General features: G+C 48.0%; 3 protein-coding genes and 1 long non-coding RNA gene across 9 annotated transcripts in view; 2 read left to right on the top strand and 2 right to left on the bottom strand.

The window, feature by feature from the left end:
• LOC147228174 (uncharacterized) overlaps positions 1–6,907 on the bottom strand; it is a 30,017-nt gene extending 23,110 nt beyond the window's left edge. The window contains exons 1-3 of the mRNA XM_086156116.1: positions 6,783–6,907; positions 4,200–4,301; positions 1,030–1,252 (exon numbers count right to left, since the gene is read on the bottom strand). Coding sequence (XP_086012242.1) covers positions 1,030–1,038 — 9 coding nt within the window. The 5' untranslated portion in view covers positions 1,039–1,252; positions 4,200–4,301; positions 6,783–6,907. The remainder of the gene's footprint in view (positions 1–1,029; positions 1,253–4,199; positions 4,302–6,782) is intronic.
• Positions 2,799–9,611, top strand: LOC147228176 (bifunctional apoptosis regulator-like). Of its 3 annotated transcripts, XM_086156427.1 has the most exons (10): positions 2,799–3,108; positions 3,563–3,605; positions 4,731–4,986; positions 5,404–5,502; positions 5,582–5,675; positions 6,826–6,998; positions 7,094–7,238; positions 7,338–7,511; positions 7,599–7,795; positions 8,308–9,611. In XM_086156427.1, exons 3-10 carry the CDS (start codon positions 4,739–4,741, stop codon positions 8,498–8,500), a joined length of 1,323 nt encoding a protein of 440 aa, XP_086012553.1. In that variant the 5' UTR covers positions 2,799–3,108; positions 3,563–3,605; positions 4,731–4,738; the 3' UTR covers positions 8,501–9,611. The 3 variants fall into 3 exon arrangements, with proteins under 3 accessions (XP_086012553.1, XP_086012555.1, XP_086012554.1); XM_086156429.1 differs by lacking the exon at positions 3,563–3,605; XM_086156428.1 differs by lacking the exon at positions 2,799–3,108 and having other exon boundaries at positions 3,197–3,605.
• A 744-nt stretch (positions 9,612–10,355) lies between these two features.
• txndc11 (thioredoxin domain containing 11) lies at positions 10,356–18,782 on the top strand. 4 transcript variants are annotated; one of them, XM_086156424.1, is made up of 13 exons: positions 10,356–10,764; positions 11,454–11,550; positions 11,691–11,810; positions 11,916–12,013; positions 12,106–12,235; positions 12,323–12,416; positions 13,020–13,132; positions 13,234–13,437; positions 13,532–14,186; positions 14,295–14,482; positions 14,593–14,705; positions 16,216–16,296; positions 16,381–18,782. In XM_086156424.1, the coding sequence occupies exons 1-13, from the start codon at positions 10,640–10,642 to the stop codon at positions 16,919–16,921; spliced, it is 2,559 nt and encodes an 852-aa protein (XP_086012550.1). In that variant the 5' UTR covers positions 10,356–10,639; the 3' UTR covers positions 16,922–18,782. The 4 variants fall into 4 exon arrangements, with proteins under 4 accessions (XP_086012550.1, XP_086012549.1, XP_086012552.1 ...); XM_086156426.1 differs by lacking the exon at positions 10,356–10,764 and adding an exon at positions 10,811–11,354; XM_086156423.1 differs by having other exon boundaries at positions 10,645–10,764; positions 12,106–12,416.
• On the bottom strand, positions 11,488–12,334 carry LOC147228178 (uncharacterized). Its single transcript, XR_015106899.1, has 3 exons — positions 12,191–12,334; positions 11,680–11,834; positions 11,488–11,599 (listed from the first exon to the last, which is right to left on the bottom strand). It is a non-coding gene; the product is annotated as an uncharacterized LOC147228178 (long non-coding RNA).
• Positions 18,783–19,676: the final 894 nt, after the last annotated feature.

Genomic DNA, 19,676 nt, shown 5'->3' on the forward strand with positions numbered 1-19,676 from the left:
GTTTTATGAAACAGCGTCGGCCTCACTTTCAATCACAAAGGTGTTTGTCTTCATGAATATTCATCCGGGGAACCTCAACGCCTTCCGGGGCAAAGACCACAGAGCCCAGGGAGAGGGTTTACCTACGAAGTGGGCGACAATTTATTATCCAGCAGTTTAAATGTACTGGAAATTCAATGAGGGGAAACTATATTTAAAGCCTCCTTTCATCTGTGTGTTATGATAGATGTGTGTGTGTGTGCACGGTCAGTCACTGCGACCCTGTTTCGGAGTTTATTTTCTCAACATTGCATGTGTTTTGGCAGCGGGTCGGCCCCGGGGCCTCCAGATTTCAATGACCTCTCTGCAGCAGCAGGTCCGAAGCGGTCAGAGGAAAGTCATAGTGGAATTTTATCCAGGAGGGACTTGGGGCTGGTGGCATTTTATTCTCAAAAGAAAACAAAACAATAAACAATAAGAAAGAAAAATGATGACATTTATTAGGGTCACTGTGTTGGCAGGTACCAATATATGGAATGGGGGCAATCTATTAAAATACGGACTCTATTCAACAATATAGTTTGCAAAACATTGCTATATTTTAATATGTAATAACTAATACACACTTAGAAATATGTGTGTGTTCACCAAAGCTGTCATTATACGTGTGGATTTTTGTTTTGTTTTGTTGACAAGCAGTCCTGGGCGCTGAGGACGAAAACTTCATCATTTACCAATTAATCGCCAGTTACCGCTCACCAGACGAACTAGCTTAACCAGCAAGCAACTATGACACTGACATATATATATATATATATATATATATATATATTGGTCAAAGCAACTGTTTAGTTGAGAGAGAGAAAGGGGTGTTGACGGTTTACCGGAGGATACACATCCAAACACGTACTTTTGGTAGCGGCTTGAAGCTACACGGTTAACGGCTCGGCGCTTTGCTAGCTTATGAACAGTAACAATTATGCTATATCAAAATAGCCGCGACAAGCTAAACAGCCGCTCCGTGACTGCTAACCAGAGCGTCTAGTTTACCTCAAACATAGTGCGAGGTGGTCGCCGGGCTCGGAGGGTTTCATAAGAAAACCGGTCTGGACAGTGAGGTGAGCTACGACGCGGGGGGGGGAAGTGAGAAGATCCCAGCTGTCAACGCTAGCTTAGCACCGAGGCTAGGCTGCTCCACCACCTCTACTTCCGCGTCTTCTTCTTCTTCGTGGGTATTTGGGCGACGACGTCGTAGAGGCGATAGTGCTGCCACCTGCTGGACGGAGGTGGTATGACAACAACTCAGTGTGACTAGCTTGAGAAGCATTTATTATTACTATTATTAATATGATTATTAATTGCATTAAATGCACTTATTTTATCCATCCGTCGTGTTGCAAGGCTGAATCGCTTAACCTCTGCACCCCCTCGTACATATCTTATTGTTATTACTAATTATTGTTGGTAATAGGCTTCTTCTGTTCTGAACAGAACCCCTCGGATGAGGGGTGAAACATCTTCAAATGAAGAAATTCAAGTCCAGTTTCCAAGACTAGATGATTTCAACAAGAATTCACCATGACCTGGATGACTGAGAACCTCCACAGACATGTAATTATTAATATTACTTAGATGACTTAGCAGTCCAGGCAGGTTGGAATAGCTGGAGAAAAGTGTCACAGGTGATAAAAGAGTATCAGCCAGAATGAAAGAAAAGGTCTACAAGACAGCGGAGAGATGACTGATGCACAGTTTAGAGACAGTGACATTGAGGAAAAGCCAGGAAGCAGAGCAGGAGGTAGCAGAGATGAAAATGTTGAGGTTCTCTTTTAGAGTGACTAGGATAGATATGATCGGGATTAAGTCCGTCAAAAGGACATTAGATGTTTTGGAGAGAAATCAGAGAAGCCAGACTGAGATGGTTTGGACATGAAGAGGGACAGTGAATGCACGGGTAGAATGATGCTGAGGTTGAAACAGCAGGGGCAGGAGGCCTACAGAAAGACGGAGGAGAAGATTAATAATAGAGTGGGGTTAGATGAAGGGCATTGATTCGCTGAGGGGAGCAGCCGAAAGAAAGATCATTATTATTATTATTATTATTATTATTGTTATTAAGATAAGATTAACTTTATTGATCCCCATCGGGGAAATTCCTTTGTTGCAGCAGCATAACAGTAAAAAAAATATCAAAAAATAAACAAGTCAAATAAATATAAATAGAGAAACAGACGACAGAAGACAGCAAGACGTCCATGAATAAACAGACAGCAGCAAAAACAAAAACCTCAGGAATAATAATAGACAACATAAAGGAGCAGTAAGGGTGGAAAAAAAACTGCCGGCACTAAACGGCAATATAGGAGTGACAATTATCATTATTATTATTATCATTATTATTATTATTATTATTATTATTAAGATAAGATAAACTTTATTGATCCCCATAGGGGAAATTCTTTTGTTGCAGCAGCGCAACAGTAAAAAAACATGTCAAAAAATAAAAGAGTAAAATATATATAAATAGAGAGACAGAAGATAGCAAGACATCCACGAATAAACGGACATCAGCAACCACAACAACAACAACTTCAGGAATAATAATGGACAACATAAAGGAACAGTAAGAGTGAAAAACAAAGAACCGGAACTAAACGGCAATATAGGAGTGACAATCATCATCATTATAATTATTTATCGATCACGATAATCGACAAACGGCTAAGCACGTTGCCGCATAAACACGAGATACAGTATCCGAACTTTGCAGCGGGGTAAAGTTTTTTTCTTTTGAATCACGTGACCCGGCGGAAGCAGCAGAAGCCCCGCCCCCTCCCCTCAGGTGAACGACGTGCCGCGTGGGACGGGGCAGATGCGCACGTGGGCGTGTACGCGCGCGCGTGCGGCGGCGACGGCGACGACGATGCTCGAAGCAGAACTGTGGCTCCAGCTGCCCGAACTGGGACATCCACCGCTCCGGCTTCGCTTTGACTTGTCCGCCGACGGGAACGCACAAGTCGGTTGACCGGTTTAGGATGTCTTAGTTGTCCCCCTCGGCCACCCGTCACACGGTCGTTTCCGGAGAGAGCTGAGACCGAGACGTTGACGAGCGTCCGCTGCGTCGCAAAGGTTACTCGATTAGCTTTACTTTCTTAGCTAGCTAGCACACTTTCTTAGCTAGCTAGCTAGCTAGTTAGCTTACAACCAGATTTCTAGCAAACAGCGGAAGGGGAGGGGCAGTTCACGGCCGGTAACAACCGACAATAATAAGAATAATTATCTGCTTCGTTGGGGAGCAGCGAGTTGTTGCCAGTCGAGCTCGTCACCTGCTCGCAAGACAAACACCGCCGCTAGCCTTTTTTTTCCACTTAACCTTTAAAAAAATGCCACCGGTCAAGTTAGGCTGCCGAGCTCGACTTCCACCTCTGGTCCAATGTGTTGGTGTTAGTAGATCTCTAACCCTTGCGACCTAAAACTGCCTCATGACTTTGCTTGCATCAGCTTTGCGATGGGATATTGTTTTTATTTGAACTTGTGTTAAGTTATCTTTTCAATCCAATCTCCTGAACTACCCCTCTTTCAGCGATCCACTGCTGAAAAGAGCAGGTCGACATCATCCAGCACTGGTAAGAAATAAGAACTGAAAGACCCAGTGAAAGAACGTTGTGATCCCTTGGTTTGTGTCGTTGCATTCAGTACTTCACTCCCCTTTGGCTTGTCCCTTCAGGGGTTGCCATGACGAATCAACTGCTACCGTGCAACAATTTGTAATTGTATTACGTCTGTGTGTTAGGCTGACATCAACTTACGCCTTTGCTAATAATAATAATAGATTGTCAAAAGATGCTTTATTACACGTTAGGGCGATTGTAATCCTGTGCGTGTTCTTGGTGCTTTCCTGCCCCTCTTCTGCAGCTCCTGTTAACTCAAAACAGACTGTATCATAGCGCATTAATAACTGGTCTTTTCTAGTAACTCTTAAGTTGTAACTAATATGACTTATGCACCGTTAGAGTGTCGCTTGATAGCTTGATAACCTTTATCCCAGCTTCTTGAATTTTGAGATAGGGATGCTTTTCAAAATACTATTTACATGGGTTTTCTTCCAAGAGGAATGTCTGAAAGGCAACATATGCTCCGAAGATATACAGCAGCAGGATCACGTCATATAAATCAAAACAAAAATTAAACAACAAAAACAAAAAAAAAGGTTCTCTTGCCTGTCATGCTGTTTTATCTGCCAAAGCTGATTTTGACCGGGTTCGCTAGATGTTGGCGCATTCAGCTGTAGAGATGTCTGCCTTCCCTCAGATTTAGTGGACCTGAAAGGCAGTCGTATAGTTATAAAAACAGAAATGTAAAAAAGCCAAGATCTTTTTAGTCGGCAGTTTGCTTTTGCAAATCTATATAAATTCCATAAGATAAGACTTGTTTACAGCTGATTTGTCAAAACATTAGGAAGCATAGAGACAAACTCGTTCAATTTCCGCCACATTCAGTCAAATTTTGGTGAAGGGTTCAGGTAATAAGTGATGTACTGATTTTCAAAGGTGATTTCTGTTCATTGACTTGTGCCAAGTTTTATTTTCTTTGTGATACCATAGTTGATTGATAGCAGGTTATGATCCTGCCCTACTGCGATGTCTAAATGACAGTATTGCTTGAAAAGCTAATGAGGATTGTATTTGTAGTTTCTCGTGGTGTATTGTTTTAAACTGATCTGTTTGGTTCTCCCCTCCCCACCGCTGCAGACGTGGACATGCTGCACCAGATGGGAGAAACTGGGACGGACCTTTCTCAACCACTGCCGTCCACGGCCAAGATCTCTGAGAACGAATTCTCCTGCCATTGTTGCTACGATATCCTGGTGAACCCCACCACTTTGACCTGCGGCCATAACTTCTGTCGCCATTGTCTGGCTCTGTGGTGGGAGTCCTCGCATAAGAATGAATGTCCGGAGTGCCGGGAGAGGTGGGAAGGGTTCCCGAAAATCAACATTCTGCTGAGGTAGGCGTTCACAGCGTGTCCCCCATTAACATAGGCTGCATTGTTTTACCTTACTAGTAAAAAGTGGGATTTCTAAAAGGAACTGTGATTATGTAGTCTTGGTCCCACAATTAACTGTGACAGAATTGCAAACGATCCGTATCTGCGTTTCAAATTCAAGTTATCTCCCATACTGAGCTGCTGTGAAAGACTGCTTAGTGTGGCCATCAACCAAAGTTCCCGAGGAAAAATACGACTCTTTCAATCGTCGGCCACATCAGGAACACCTTCCGTCACTCGAGAGACACTCGGAGACACTCGGAACATCTAATTTAAGATTAAGATTCTGCACTAAATAACATTTGTGTGACTCGGTTCTCCGACAAAGACATTCGTTGTCCCTTTTTCCTTTTCATCCATTCACCCTTCAACTTCCAGAGAGACGACTGACAAGTTATTCAACGAGGTCGTGCAGCGGCGGCGAGCAGAGATCCAGGCAAACCCAGAGATCTCCAGGAGCTTGCTTGCATTCCAGAGGTAGTCAGCAGCGCAATGACACACACCATTCTGGCACAAAGCCGGACCCCAGGCTGTAATATCTCCTCTTTGTTGGTAGGTATGGTGACAATCTGGGCAGATCCAAGGCAAACCAGCACAGAGGAGCGGGCTTCTTCTTCTCTGGAGTCCTCACTGCACTCTCCTGTGTGGCGGTGAGTACTGTACGCGGGTTGCGGGCGGGGATGAAGGTGTCTGAGGTACTTAGCCGGATGCTCGTCCGTCATGTCCAGCCACCAAAACACTAGTGTTACCTTAGCAGCTGACAAATCACAAGATAACACTACAAATGGTTTGGATTATGGGATTGATTCACTGTCTGACACTGAACGTCAAGACTGACAGTAACCCAATCAGAGGTGTCCTGACTGTGGGACAAACAAACAGTTGTGCACAGAGTCTGACTCCGGATGCTGTCTGTTTGGATCAAAACAAAAAGCAGTGCCAGAAAAGACTTTTGTTTTTCAGCTGTGGCTTTTAAGCAGGAATGTTGTCACGCTGCCATTTCAGCCACTGCAAATTCAAAAGACATTCTCAGACAGAGCATGTTTTCATGAAGTGATCGGTATAATTCAATGTGCTCGCAATGTGCAGCGACTGCACATGGAAAACGTTATCGTCTCCGCCTCCCGGCCCATCTTATCGCCAGAGTCAGTCACGAGACCTTCATCTTCGTCGGAAGTGAGCTGGCTGCGACCCTGAGGTATGATCAGCGGCAAACAAAGGATCTGGTTGATCCAAAGGATTTTTTCCGCAGGGTGAAATCTGGTCAGGATGAAGTCTATCTCCAGCATCGCCCTCCGCTGTGTGCTGATAGTCTCAGCAACCCAGAAATTGTGCTTTTATTCATATCTTTGGTTATCAGTTATGCAACAATCAGCAACTTTAAAAGGGATTTTCTGCTCAAGACTTTACAGTCACATTAATGTCATATTTTATACCCGTCAGCCCTCCTCACGGCACCGAGCCAAAACGTGCTTAATTTAACCCAGGAGGCACGACGGCAACAATATCTCTGTGTTCACACTCTGCAGTATGTGTGTGAAGGAGGTCACCCGGGGGTCTTTTAGGTGGGCGGATTTGTCTGAAACAAGTCTGTGTGTGTGATGCCTCTGAGGTTTGGTTTTACTCAACGGGAAAGACCGTAATGTTATTTTCTTCCAAGCGATAATGACGGTTTTTGTTTGATTGTTCTGGTCTGCTTTTCCTGTGAATGATGAGGATATTTCTTTTTGTCTTTTGGGATGAATCAGTGTATTTACCGGAGTGTGTTGGAGGGGGTCTGACCCGACAGCCGTATTTCAGGTGGTGGTGCTGGTGTATCACTGGAGCGGCGGGGCGGCTGAGCAGGAGGACCTGTTGTACACGAAGCCCGTGTCCCGCTGGACACCGGAGGAGGTTGCGTCCTGGCTGGAGCACCTGGGGCCGTGGGCCGAGAACTACAGCGGGCCCTTCCTGCAGGAGAGCATCAATGGAAGGTCCGTGGATCACGAACACACACACGATACCGCCTTATGCTCATGGGAATGTTTTTGCATTTGAAATTTCAATTGTCACTTTGTCTTTGTCTCAGGCTGCTGTTGATGCTGGGGGAGGAGGAGCTGTTGAAGCCTCCCTACGGCATCGAAAACCCGGCCCACCGCCGCGCCGTTCTGGCCGAACTGGACCGAGTTCGAGCCCTTGGGATCAAACCTCCGCAGAACCTCTGGGAATACAAGGTGAGCGTTCAGGGGTTGAGACGCGCGGCCAGAAAAGCACGCCAAACTCCACCCCGGCCTCACCTGTGACCTCATCCGTGTTTCTTCACCCCCTGTCAGGCAGTGAATTCTGGGAAGGCTCTGTTCCTGCTGTACGCGCTGAAGCGCTCGCCGCGCCTCACGCTCTTCTATTTGTACCTGTTCGACTATTCCGAAACCTTCCTGCCCTTCCTGCATACCTGCTGTCCAACTCAAGTCAAGCGGCCGGAGCACAGCAGCTTCCTCAACGCCCAGGTGATCAGAGGCAAACATCCACGTTTCACTGTCACACGATGTCGTCACACTGAGGTGGAACTACAGGGGATTGTTATTATTTAACAGTTGGAACCTAGCTGGCGACAGTGGGGGGAGTTTCTGGTCAAGTACCTCCTGCTTCCCTACCAGCTGATCGCCGAGTTTGCCTGGGATTGGCTGTCCGTCCATTACTGGACGTCCCGCTTCATCATTGTCAACGCTATGCTCCTGTCCGTGCTGGAGGGCTGCGCCTTGTGGAGACTCTGGACCAGAGCCAGGATCAGGTAGACTGCCTTTCTTTTTTCTTTTCTTTGAGAATGGGTGGAGTTACAAAGTCACCGCAGCAACGCATGAGCAAATCTCCACTCTTTCCAGAGTGACAGACTGACAGACCCAAAGATCTGATCAGATAAACAAATCACATTCCTTTCATTCCCGGACAAGGTCAGCCCAAGTTCAGTTGTAAAAGTTCTATCGGGACGAAGTGTGTCACATGACCGAGACCACTCTTCCTCAGCCGGACAATTTGCTCAAACAGCAGGCGCTGCTCACGCAGCCAGTTCATCTGGCCGAGCAAAAGCGTCACATTTCATACCCGCGAACAATGGCAGAAAGACAAAGCGCCTAAGAGTTTGGGTGTCTGTTCCAGTTTTAGCCAACGTTTAGGTATGAACGGCCTCAGTGTCACGAGAGACCACATTTCTCAGCAACTCTCGAAATACAAAACTTGGCGGTGAACACTCGTTCGCTTCATGTAGCAGCAGGTGCACTAAGCTGCTTTCTCTCCCCTCTGCAGGACGCTGCCACGCAAGATGATGAACCACTTGTGGAAGATGTTGTCTCAGGGGTTTGCCTTCGCTCTCATGTGGCCTTTTGTGCCCCAGTTTGTGTGCAACTGCCTCTTCTACTGGGCCCTCTACTTCAGCCCCATCATCAACATAGACCTGGTGGTGCAGCAGCTCATGCACCCGGAGACGCAGGCGCTGTAGGACCTGCACCAGGTCAGCATCCACGCTGACGCAGTACAACTGTGAACAAATGAAGTGCAGCAGACGAGAAGAAGGGTACTCCACAGCGGTAACCTCACATGACTCTTCCGTGTCTGCTGCTGTACGTCGGGCTTCCCGGGCGCGCCCTCCTGCTGGTCGCTATTTGCGGAGCTCACAGAGATGTTGCGGAAGAACACAAATCAACCCGAGGGTTGGGGGGCGGACAGTGTCTTACAAGGCTGCGACAGCTGCAGCGGGCGTTGCTTTTTGCGATCACAGTGCATTCACAAGCCACATTGCCTATAACGGCCTGCGGGGCGGTTGAGCAAAGGAGACGCTACCTTGCTGACGCCGGCGGTCGTAAAGAACCACCCAGAGTTTCCCAGCCGCTAATGGGATGCAGCCCGGTGACGGCTGACATTTTATTTCTTATGCATCTGAACTCACCTTCCACCCGAAGATGGAGCAAAAAGGGTCTTTACGGCATGCCTTCCACAATCTGATCCACTGCTGCTTTAAAAGCATCAGATTTACCACTGTAACTGCATATAATAATATATTCTGCGCAAAAGACACTTCTGGTTGCCTGGTTAAGCTGTATGCAAGAGTTGTCATTTTACAGAGGTTTGGTAAGGGGGGGGGGGGGGGGGGTAAAATGTGTCAAATGTTGAAGTTTATGATTCTGCAGCCCAGCGGAGCCGTCAAGCATTTATTCTGATTTCAAAGGAAACAATCAGCCAGCGGACAAATGTTTGTTGCAGGGCTTTGAGTTCCTTTCAGAGAAACATGGCTTTTGACTGAAGTAACACAACTTTACCTTTTTTTAACATAACGTGTATAATTTTTAAAAAGGAACTATTTTTAACATGTTTGGTTTGCTTGTCCCACCAACAAATACCACACAGTACATTTTTTTATGATACTGAAATCGATGCAGTATTATTACGGTATACTATATCCATTTGTCGATACGGCTTATCAAAGAAATTTTATTTTTACATATTTCATTTGCACTTAAAGGTTCTACACTGTGATTTTTGTTCTGTGGCTCTACGACATTATAAGATGGCCAAGGAAAAAGTAAAAAAAGAATAAAGTTGTTTTTTTAAATGATCATTGTCTCTGCCATGATGTTCTCTCTGGACTCCCGCCCTGGTTTGTGTCATCCAGACTCAGTAACGGGAGTCATATCACCGTTTGCATCGGTTCAGGTGGTTGAACTCTACCTCTTGTGGCGGTAGCTGCAAAAGCACACTACTGCATTAAAAAAATCGACTAATAATGGTAGTCGTAATAGTATAACAGAAATAACAGATAAAGGCAGTCGATGAAGGCAAAAGTTAAAGGAAATACTTATTTCTTGAAATTGTCGTGACTTTTTTCTGTGCAAAAACGCCAATCCACCTGTTCTTGCTTTCTCTAAGAAATGCATGTAAGGATGTCTCTGTGGGAAATTGGGTGAAGTTGAAAGTGCATGAAAATCAGAGATAAAAATAACTGCGATAAATTAAATTCAAGGGGTGAGGCCATTCCCTTAGTACATTTAAAGAAAAAAAACATGTTTAACCTCTGCTATACTTTTCCCTTATTAAAACCGTTAATTGTGTAGAAAAAATATAACTATATTAAAACTGCGTGGAGATAAACCGTTTACTATCATGTGAATTACGAGGCGCCACCTAGTGGTTAACGGTAAAACTGTTCTAACTGCACGGTAGGAACCGTCTCAAAGTACAACGAAGTCCCAGAAACGTAAAGCCGACTTGCAATGTAAAAAGATTAAAGTTATTTTTTAATAGGACTCATTGAAATACATATTCTGAACCAAATAATCATTTTTTGTTTAATTCGATTTTGTATCTTTTTTTTTTTTTTTTTTTTTAAAACACGGACCGCCAACTTCCTTTTCGACACGCTCCCTGACGTCACTGTTGCGGAAGTGAAAAGTCTACGTGGGGAAGAAAGGTTGGTCTGACCGTGTTTGAACACCTTCCACAGCGCCGGAGCCGGCGTCCAATCCAGGCTGGCTCCGTCCGCCTTCGAAGCCGTGTGTGTGGGCCCACCAACCGGCGGCCGAATGGACGCGCCGAGCCGCATCCGGGGCGTATAAATGGGACGCGGGGCCGACGACGGGCTGTAATGCTGCCCCGGGCGCGGCGGTCTCTCCGGCAGGTGCTGTGTCTGATGGCCCGGAGACCGGATCTTCTCTGCGGGGCGATCGTGCTCGGGGTCCTGCTCGTCCTGGCCGTCAAGTTCACATGCAGGTACGACGACGACGGTTCTTCGGTAGCTTCCCCTCCCCCCGTTTTTTTTTTTTTTTTAATAATCTGCGGAGATCTGACAAGCGGATTAACGCACCGGAGACACACCGCGTACCTGTGCGTTGCTCCCCGGAGGTCCCCTTCACGGCCGCCCGGCCGCCGTTGGACAACCGGAGCATCACCGTGTCCGGGAAATACTCCTTCCACATCTGCGGGGAAAACCAAAGGATGGGAATTACTTTGACGATGAACTCCTTTAAATCTTGATCCTTGGGAGTTTTCTGGGCACTTTCTAACTCGTTAGTATTATCAATTTGTTAAACCAGCTTAGTGCCACTTAATTCCTCAGTGATTTCCTGAAGAAGAAGTGATAAGCTAGCAAAAATAAAGCAAAAAATACATAGAAAAGTTTTGTTGTCACTTGTTACATGGACCCAACTCCTACATGTTCACCTGTGGCACTGACTTTCCACACCTGAACACGTGCAAACACGTGTCCAGGTTCTGCTGGATGTTCTGATCCCGAATCCAACGCGAACAGGTTGATCTAACAAAGCGGATGTTGTCACAAAGCAGTCATTTGAGACTCCCAGGTAAACACGCAGCTTTGGAAGAGTCACCAGGAGGTGACTGCCTTCAAACAGCCGATGCCAGCGTCATTCGGACTTACAGTTCAATCTTTGTTTTTCCAGTCGTGCCAAAAATGTGGTGGCAGCCGCCCGGCCCCCCCTGCGCTTCTTCTCCGCCGAGGCGCCGGTAGTCGACCTCTACATGGGCCAGCTTGACCAGGTGAGAACCGAACAGACCCTCGAGGCGTTCGTCGGAGGATCCTTGTAGGCTTGGGGAGGAAAAAAAAAAAAAATCATCGAGATGCGCAATCTGTCGGCCGGAGAGTAACGAAGCGGCCGTGACACCGACCTCCTCCCCAGGTGGAGCGTCTCAGGAGCGTCGCCGAGGTGTCGCTCATCTTCTTCTACGCCCCCTGGTGCGCTCACTCCATGGCCGCCCGGCAGGAAGTGCAGCTGGTCGCTAAGAAGCTAGCCAAACAGGTACGGGGGGGGGGGGTCAGCGAACTGTCAAAACACAGCAGGCGTCTCGTTCTCAGATGCACGTGGGCTCAGATTTGTCTCTCACACACACACACACACACACAGGTGCAGTTTGTGGCGGTGAATTGCTGGTGGAGTCAGGGAAAATGCCGGCGGCAGAACCACTTCTACCAGTATCCCACGATACATCTGTTTTACCAAAGGTGAGGTATGGGGAGGTCTTTACCCTGTGGGAGATTCTTCATCGGCTGACGTGTGTGTGTGTGTGTGTGTGTGTGTGTGTTTGCGGCGGCAGGTTCGGGCCCATTGAGTACAAGGGTCCGTTTGTGGCTCCGTATGTGGAGAGCTTCATCCTGAGGGTCATCACCCCGCTGACGTACCTCCCGTCCAGGGCCACGCTGGAGGAGTTCCTCTCCTGCCACGAGGTGCGCCGTCGCCATGTTTGGTTCTCTCCGGCGGGTTGTGTGTTCGTACCTCAGATGAGGAATATCTTCCGTCTTCTGTTTTTCCAGCCGCGAGTGGTGGGCTTCTTCCAGTTCAACTCGTCTCCTCAGCCGCCAGGATACGTCACCTACCTGTTGTCGGCCCTGCAGGCCCTGAAGAGGGGTGAGAGGGCATTTCTGACATGATGTCGAGCCGCGGCTCCTTTTATTTATTCTTTTTATTTCAAACTGTGACACTTCTTTTTGCATGAAGTTAAAAACTCTATGGTTTCCTTTTTTTAAGAGAAGATAAGATAGACTTTCTTGATCCCACGACGGGGAAATTCAAATTGTCACAGCAGCATTACAGTAAAAAAGTGTGCAAATAGTAATAACAGAATATGCAGATAAAGGATATAGATACAAGACTATGCACAATATAAAACAAAATATGAAAAAACGCATAAAGAAATGTCTTGTGCAGAGAGAACAGCAGGAAATGTGGCTAGTAAAAGTGAAATAATAATGAGTAAGGTGTCCTGGAGAATGCATGAATATAATATAAATATAAATAATGCACCGATAAGAGTGGTAAGTAGGTTTTGAGGTAGTGAAAAAAAAAAACGGTGATGCTTGCAAGGAACGTCAACACTGTGCTATAATCAGAGAAATCTAGGTGAATTTGCAGTGTTTTGTTTTTTTGGTTTTTTTGCTAATTAGGGTCTTAATTTTCGGAAAAGTCACTTCAGTCTTTTATTTTTCTCCCCCTCCTCCTCACCTGCCATAGATTTCCGCGGGGTGGTTCGTTTCGGGGTGGTGACCAACAGACAGGTGGCCGAGGCCATCTCCTTGAAACAGGACGGGGCCGTTTACCTCCACAGGAGATTTAACGCCTCTTTGGTAAGCGGGAAGAAGAGGGAGCGGCCGCATTCTGTGTGTCTGCGGAAATTGCGAAACGTTACAAAGGGGAACGAATCGACACTTCACCCGCCGTCTTTTAGATTTTCCCCCGGGCCGAGCGCAACTTCACCTCGGACGCCATCTGCAGCTGGGTGTTCGAGCACCTGGAGACCGTCCTCCATTGGCTGCAGCCTCCGGGGACCAAGTCCCGGCTCCTGGAGCGCGAGCTGGCCAAGGGCCCGGCCCTGCTGCTCTTCCTGCCCCACAATCCTCTGGGCTCGGAGCCCAGTCCCCTCCTCCGGCAGGTGAGCGAACCCGGAGGACCGATCACACGATGCACGTCGGGAAAAAAAGAGGAGCGGGAAAAGAGCCGGTCGTCTGTTTTGCTGTGTTTTCCAGGTGGCGGACGTCGCCGTGCGCTATCACTCCTGCGACGCCGGCGCCCGGGACCCGAGCCTCAGCTCGCGCTCGCTGTGCTGCCAGTCGCTGCTCCTGCCGACGTCCGGCACGGCGGCGTGCGAGGTTTGCCTGAGCGCCGCCCGCCCGGCGTCCGCCACTTCCCCGGGCCGCTGCTCCTTCCACTCGCCGCTGGGAGGGGAAGCGGTCCGGTCTTATCTACCCGCGCCTGTTTCCGTGGAGACACCAGCCGTGGCGGGCTGTAGCAACTTCCTCATCAGCTACAGCCCGTTGAGTCAGTACAGCGCCTGCTGCGGGAGCGCGGGGGTGCCGCTCGGCGAGTCGGCGCCACAAACCAAAGAGGTGTCGGACGCGAGGGGGGCTCCGGGTCCCCCCGCGTCCTCGGGCCCTCGGCGGGGCGGGGACGGCCTGACGGGGCTGCGCTGTCAGACCAACAGGACGCTCAGGTTCTACGTGCTGGACGTGGCTCTGAACTGGCCCCTGGCGGTGAGGCTCGGGGCGGCGAACCACAACAACGGTTCCCGTCTCCGCGAGGCGTGGGGCGGCGGCGGCCCGTTTGCGGCCATCGTGAACCTGAGGGACGAAGTTCACTACGTCCTCCACCACGGCCACGCCGCCACCCTAACCGAGTCTTTAGGTGAGAGCCGCGCTGTGAAACCGCCGGATTAATCTTCTCCTTACTCTCGCCGCCGAGGCGCCGGACTTCCTCGCGGCGCTGAATGCCGGTGTGACTGTTTCCCGTCAGAGGCCTTCATCAGGAACTTCAGTGCTCCTCACAGCGTCCTGCCGAGACACCTGGTCGGGGAGCGGGAGGGGAGAGGAGGCCGAGGCGAAGCCCTCCCCCCCGACGATCCCCAGCCGCCGCCTCCTCGGCCCCTCGTGGCCGAGCTGACCACCTCGTCTTTCCTGCCTTTCGTCATGGACCTTCAGAGGGTGAGAAGAAAAGCCGCCTCCTACTGTCGGTTCTACCGTGCGCCCTGGAAAATGCGCGGCAAATCATCTCGTCAGTCAGCGACCTCACCTCCGCTCCCCCTTCTCTCCAGGACGTGCTGCTCTTCTACTACACCCAGTGGTGCGGATTCTGCTCCGTTCTCAACCACGTGGTCATCCAGCTGGCCCGCTTGCTGCAGAGGAACGGCTCCGTCACAGTGGCCAGGTGGGGTCGCCAAGTCTCGCCGTTTGCCCTCATTAGCTTTGGCGCGTCGGTTTCGTAACATCCTGCTTGAAGTTGTCAGAAACATGCAGTGATACCTTGGTATCAATGTGCTCGTGTTTCAAATTAAAGTCGAGATGAATTGAAACGCTATTAATCCATTCCGTGCGGGCTGAGTTTGAATAAGAAAAATGTACGATACAAAAGAGAACGTAAAGAAAACGGATTTTGTGAAGTGTACAGTATTTTCACGACTATAAGGCGCACGTAAAATTTTCTTCAAAATGTGCGACGCGCCCTATAGTGCAGTGCGCCCTGTGTGTGTTGTTGTTGTAAGACGGACATAGTAGACAACTCCATGAGAACATTAAAGGGGGAAAATGTGGGTGTTGATTGTATATAAAAGAACGGGTATGTGCGTTACGCAGAACATCATTGTTTTTACAACCCTGAAAATGGCAAAGAGACACGCTTATAAAGGAACATGGAAATCGAGCAGCCGCGAGAGAATTTAAGATTAAAAAAATCGATTAATGATCGCTGGACATCGGTGTGAACCGGAAGCGATACATGACCGATGGAGACCACGGTTTCACTAAGAGTGGAAGGCAGCGCCAGGCGAGTTAAGCCACAATTTGCGAACGGGTTGTAGATGCTCGGGCTAACGTGTCTGCTAGCGCTGTTGTTCGAGCTTTCGCAAAAGCCGGCATCGTTTCCGAGGAGCCGCGCGGCACGGAAAGTGACTCTGACGGTGAAGAAAGTGAACCTGGCATGTTTGATGGAGATTTAGCGCGGATGTTCAAATTAGAAACAGAGGATAAGGACTTCCATGGGTTCGATTGATGACGATTACCGGTAAAAAAATGTGAATACCAAACTCAGTTTCGCTCCCGCTCTATTTTTAAATAACACACTTGTATCCTTGTGTGTGTTGTTGTAACCTCGACGTGTGGAGGACACCATGAGAACGTTAAAGGGGGAAGTGTGGGCGTGGATTGTACATAAAACCTGCGCCCTATAATCAGATGTGCCTTATGTGTGTGTTAAATAGAGTAATGAAACACATAACTGAGACTGCGCCTTTTAGTACGGTGCGCCTTATGGTCGTGAAAATACGGTATTTACCATGAAGATCGGACGAGGAGGTTGGGGGAGTTTTTGTTCCTCAGTCGCGTAACTTACTGGCTACACACTTAATGCAACAAATGTGTTGCTAAATGCAACTTTTACACTTTATCCAGAAACTTGATTTAGCGATGGAGTGAATGCCAATCTTCTTTTTAAAATGATCAAACCGTCCCCGGCTGGCTTTGAATAATTTCCGATTACTCGTCCGTTGACGTTCCTGCCATACGCTGCACCGAATCCCAGCAAATGAGCCTCCTCACGATTGATGCTCTCAGTATCTCGGCAACAAAAAAATAATAAAAAAAATCAACGGCGCGACGGCTCGTATCTCGGAAAACTGAGTTGATACACTCGTGAGTCAAGTTTTTTTTCCCCTCCTCTGCAGGGTGAATGTTGCACGCAACGACCTTCCGTGGGAGTTCATGGTGGATCACGTCCCTGCCATCCTTTTCTTTCCCAGATATCGGTGAGAACAGTTGCCGAAATGATGATCATATCACCGATCGGTACGATGTTTGTGGTTTTTTTTTTTCCCTCCCCCCCCTTACAGAAAACATCTCAGCGTGAAGTTTCCGGACGACCTCCCCATCACGCTGCCCAACCTACTGCGCTTCATTCTAAAACACTCCGGCTCCCCTCATTACACGGACAAGCCGATGATGTCGCGCGGTGGCGGCGGCGGCGGCGACGCAGACGGGACGGGGGCCGGCATCGTCTTCCGAGCGGAGTTCGCGGCGCTCCAGCAGGAGGTGCAGGCGCTGCATCGCGCCCGCGAGCACCTCTCCCAGCAGCTGGCTCAGCTGTGGCGCGACAACCGGCAGCTGAAATTCAGCGCTCGCAGCCTGGAGGCCCAGAACGCCGAGCTGCAGCGCGAGCGGCGGAGCCTGGAGGAGCAGCACCGCGAGAAGAGCCGGCAGCTCGGGGAGGCGGTAAGAAGGCTGCAGGAACTGGCGGACGCCTCGGAGAACCTGCTGAACGAAAACGCGCTGCTCAAGATCGTGCTGAGGGCGCTGAAGGACAGAACGGAAGCCAAGGAGCAGGCAGAGGCGGAGAGGAAAGAGGCGGAACAAAGAAGCCACATGGCCTCCTGACCCGACGTCTTCTCGCGGAGGATCTCGAGAGGAGGAAGGAGCGACGGGGGGTCCGGGTGAGGAGGCGGCTGACCGAATGAAGCCGAGACGCGGTGAAACTGAAGGAGTCCTTGTGCTACGTGAAGAGCGAGGCGAGGCTGAAGGAGGAATCTATGATCTGTTTCCAGGGGAACAGACGGTCCCATGGCTCAAAGGAGCATCTCTCTGCCGCCTCGTTGCCAATACGGACTCAGTCCTCTAAGCAGACGGAGCAACTCAGGGCAGGAAGTCAGGCACCAAAACAACAGAGTAGCGAGTCCACTTTTGAAATAAAATGCTCGGCATTTTTTTCATCCATCTCAACCTTTGCACTGAGGGGGTCAAACAGGCTGGTGGCAGAAATCCTAATTTAGATCCGGTGAACCTGTCAAATGGTTTTATCGCGCCGTCTCCAGGACACCCGAGGGCACGGCTGTTTCTCAAAAAATTAAGATTTTTTTTTTTTTTTTTTATACTGAAAGGGAAAAACTTAAGAAAATGTAATTTTGTGCCGTTACACTGGAATTCAGTTCATGGGAGAACAAAAACCCATTAGAATCAATTAAATGGATCCAAACCAATTAATAAGAAATATAAGAATTTTCATGCAACAAGTTGCATCCGTTTAACCGCTACTCATATTTGAACTCCTGATTTCAATTTATTTGGCTTAGATTAGCTCTCAGCTAGACGGGCTTCCAGACGGGCGTCACTGAAACGACACCACACATGGAAAATCTAAACCTCTGCATCCTTGTATGTTACTTTGCATAATTTTTTCTCGCCGGCTAACGTGAATCTAGACGGGTTGTTGACATTAACTGAAGATAATTCAAGTGCTAAGATGTTTGTTGACGTGAGTTTTTTAGCATCGCCTATTTGGCTTCAAACGTTTTGGCCAAAATCTCTGCGGAGTCAAGATGCCCTTTTTTTTTGTTCCCTCTTGAAATAAAGAGGAGAAACATCTAAGTTTGATTTGACTTAATTCATTATTCATTCAATTAAAATGCTAAATGAAAAAAATTCTAAAAGTAGTGGGAGTAACTGTACCATGTCAGGATTTAAAATCACAAAAATGTGACAAAGTGAAAAGAAAAAACGACTTAGCGCAGATGGTTAGCGCGCTACACATTATTCATCCAAACGGTGTTTCCAGGGTCGCTGTGCCGGGTGAACTCAACACTTTGGCTTTTAATTGTCTTAAAGCGGGTTCTTTTTTTTTTCAAACGTGGCCACGTTTCAGTATTCCACACTCAAACAGGTCCAGCGTGCTGAGCCTGACAGCACCGTAGCTGTTTTTTGGAGCAGGCCCCGCGGTGGAGGGACGTTTCAGGGAGCCGAAAGGAGAGGGGATGATTATTTAACGCTCCCGGCAGGAACGAAGGCGCACACAGGTCAGAATCGAGAAAGACGAAACGAAAGGCCTCGGCAACGTGTGGCTGGCGCTACATCAGGGCGGCCGAGCGGGAAACCCGAGGAAAGGTTGGGTCTGACAGTCGGAAGACAGCGTGGGTGTCCTCATGTGAGCACGCAGAGGTCGATGTCCGATCCTGCGGCAAGAATCTGCTGGCCTTCCGGTGGAAGAGGCTACTCGGTTGGCTGCCGTGCCCACCCTGCTCTGCTCTCAGCACTTGAATCAAATAAGCAGGAATTCTCAGTTGTTTTTTTTTTTAATCCAGAGGGGACACAATTGTTTTTGTTTGACCGATTCTGTTTTTTTTTTACAGGACGCTAAGAATTATTATTTCAATGTAACTATTCAGGTATCAAGAATGAAATGCTGCAACTGTTTACATGTGAAATATTGCACCCGTTTTTACTGATTAAAAACCTCTCACCTTTGCGTACCGGTTTTTATTGTCACTGCTCACGTGTTCATGTTGCTCCGGTTTACGGTTTCTCCTAAAGATGGCAGTCTCCTCCTTTAATTTGACTCAGTCTATTAAATGTTTAAGAACAGACTTCGTCACCTTTAGTTAATTAGTCATTCAGTCGTTATCTACACAACTTCTGCACTTTTGGAGACATGCGAACATTCAAACATCTGGGCAATTTAAGGTCTCCAGTGAGCTTCCTGCATGCTTTTGGACTTCGGAAGGAAATGGCAGAACCTGGAGGAACTGAACCAGGGACCTTCTTGCTAACCACTGCACCAGCGTGTCGCCATTGGTTAATCAGCGAGGGGCATAACCTCCAAAAATATGTAACATGCATGATTTGTACTTTTTATCTTGCATGAAAAAGGGTCCACTTTGATGAGTACATCATATGATGATATATATATATATATATATATATATATATATATATACATGTAAAAAATTACAAACTTGCAGTGGTTGCTGATATCTCATAGAAGCAGCTCACAGCTCACTGTATGAGGAGAACAAAGACTAAATGTGTGTATTTGCGCACACTGGTCAGCTGTCAACCACATCTCACCTAAGGAAAGAAATAGTGAGGGTTTTCCTGGGGTTTAATCCTTTAAAACAAGCACAGTTCAAAATTGTTCACATCTGCCAGAATCCCCAGTGCCACCCATTTAAAAATGTGTGTATCTTCTACCAGAAAAATAACCATTGTAGCATCTCTGTTTCACTGCAGACCATTAAACATCCATGAGACAAAAAAAAAAAAAATCACAAACGTGAATAAAGCATAAGAAAAGCAATGACAGTTAGCAGGAAAAATGTCCTGGAAACTTGGCAAAAACAACAAAAAAAGCGTTTTCTAAGAA

This window comes from Fistularia commersonii, chromosome 12 (genome assembly GCF_037954325.1).
Source record: "Fistularia commersonii isolate RoL2024-O1a breed Wild chromosome 12, RoL_Fcom_v1.0, whole genome shotgun sequence".
Classification (NCBI taxonomy): domain Eukaryota; kingdom Metazoa; phylum Chordata; class Actinopteri; order Syngnathiformes; family Fistulariidae; genus Fistularia; species Fistularia commersonii.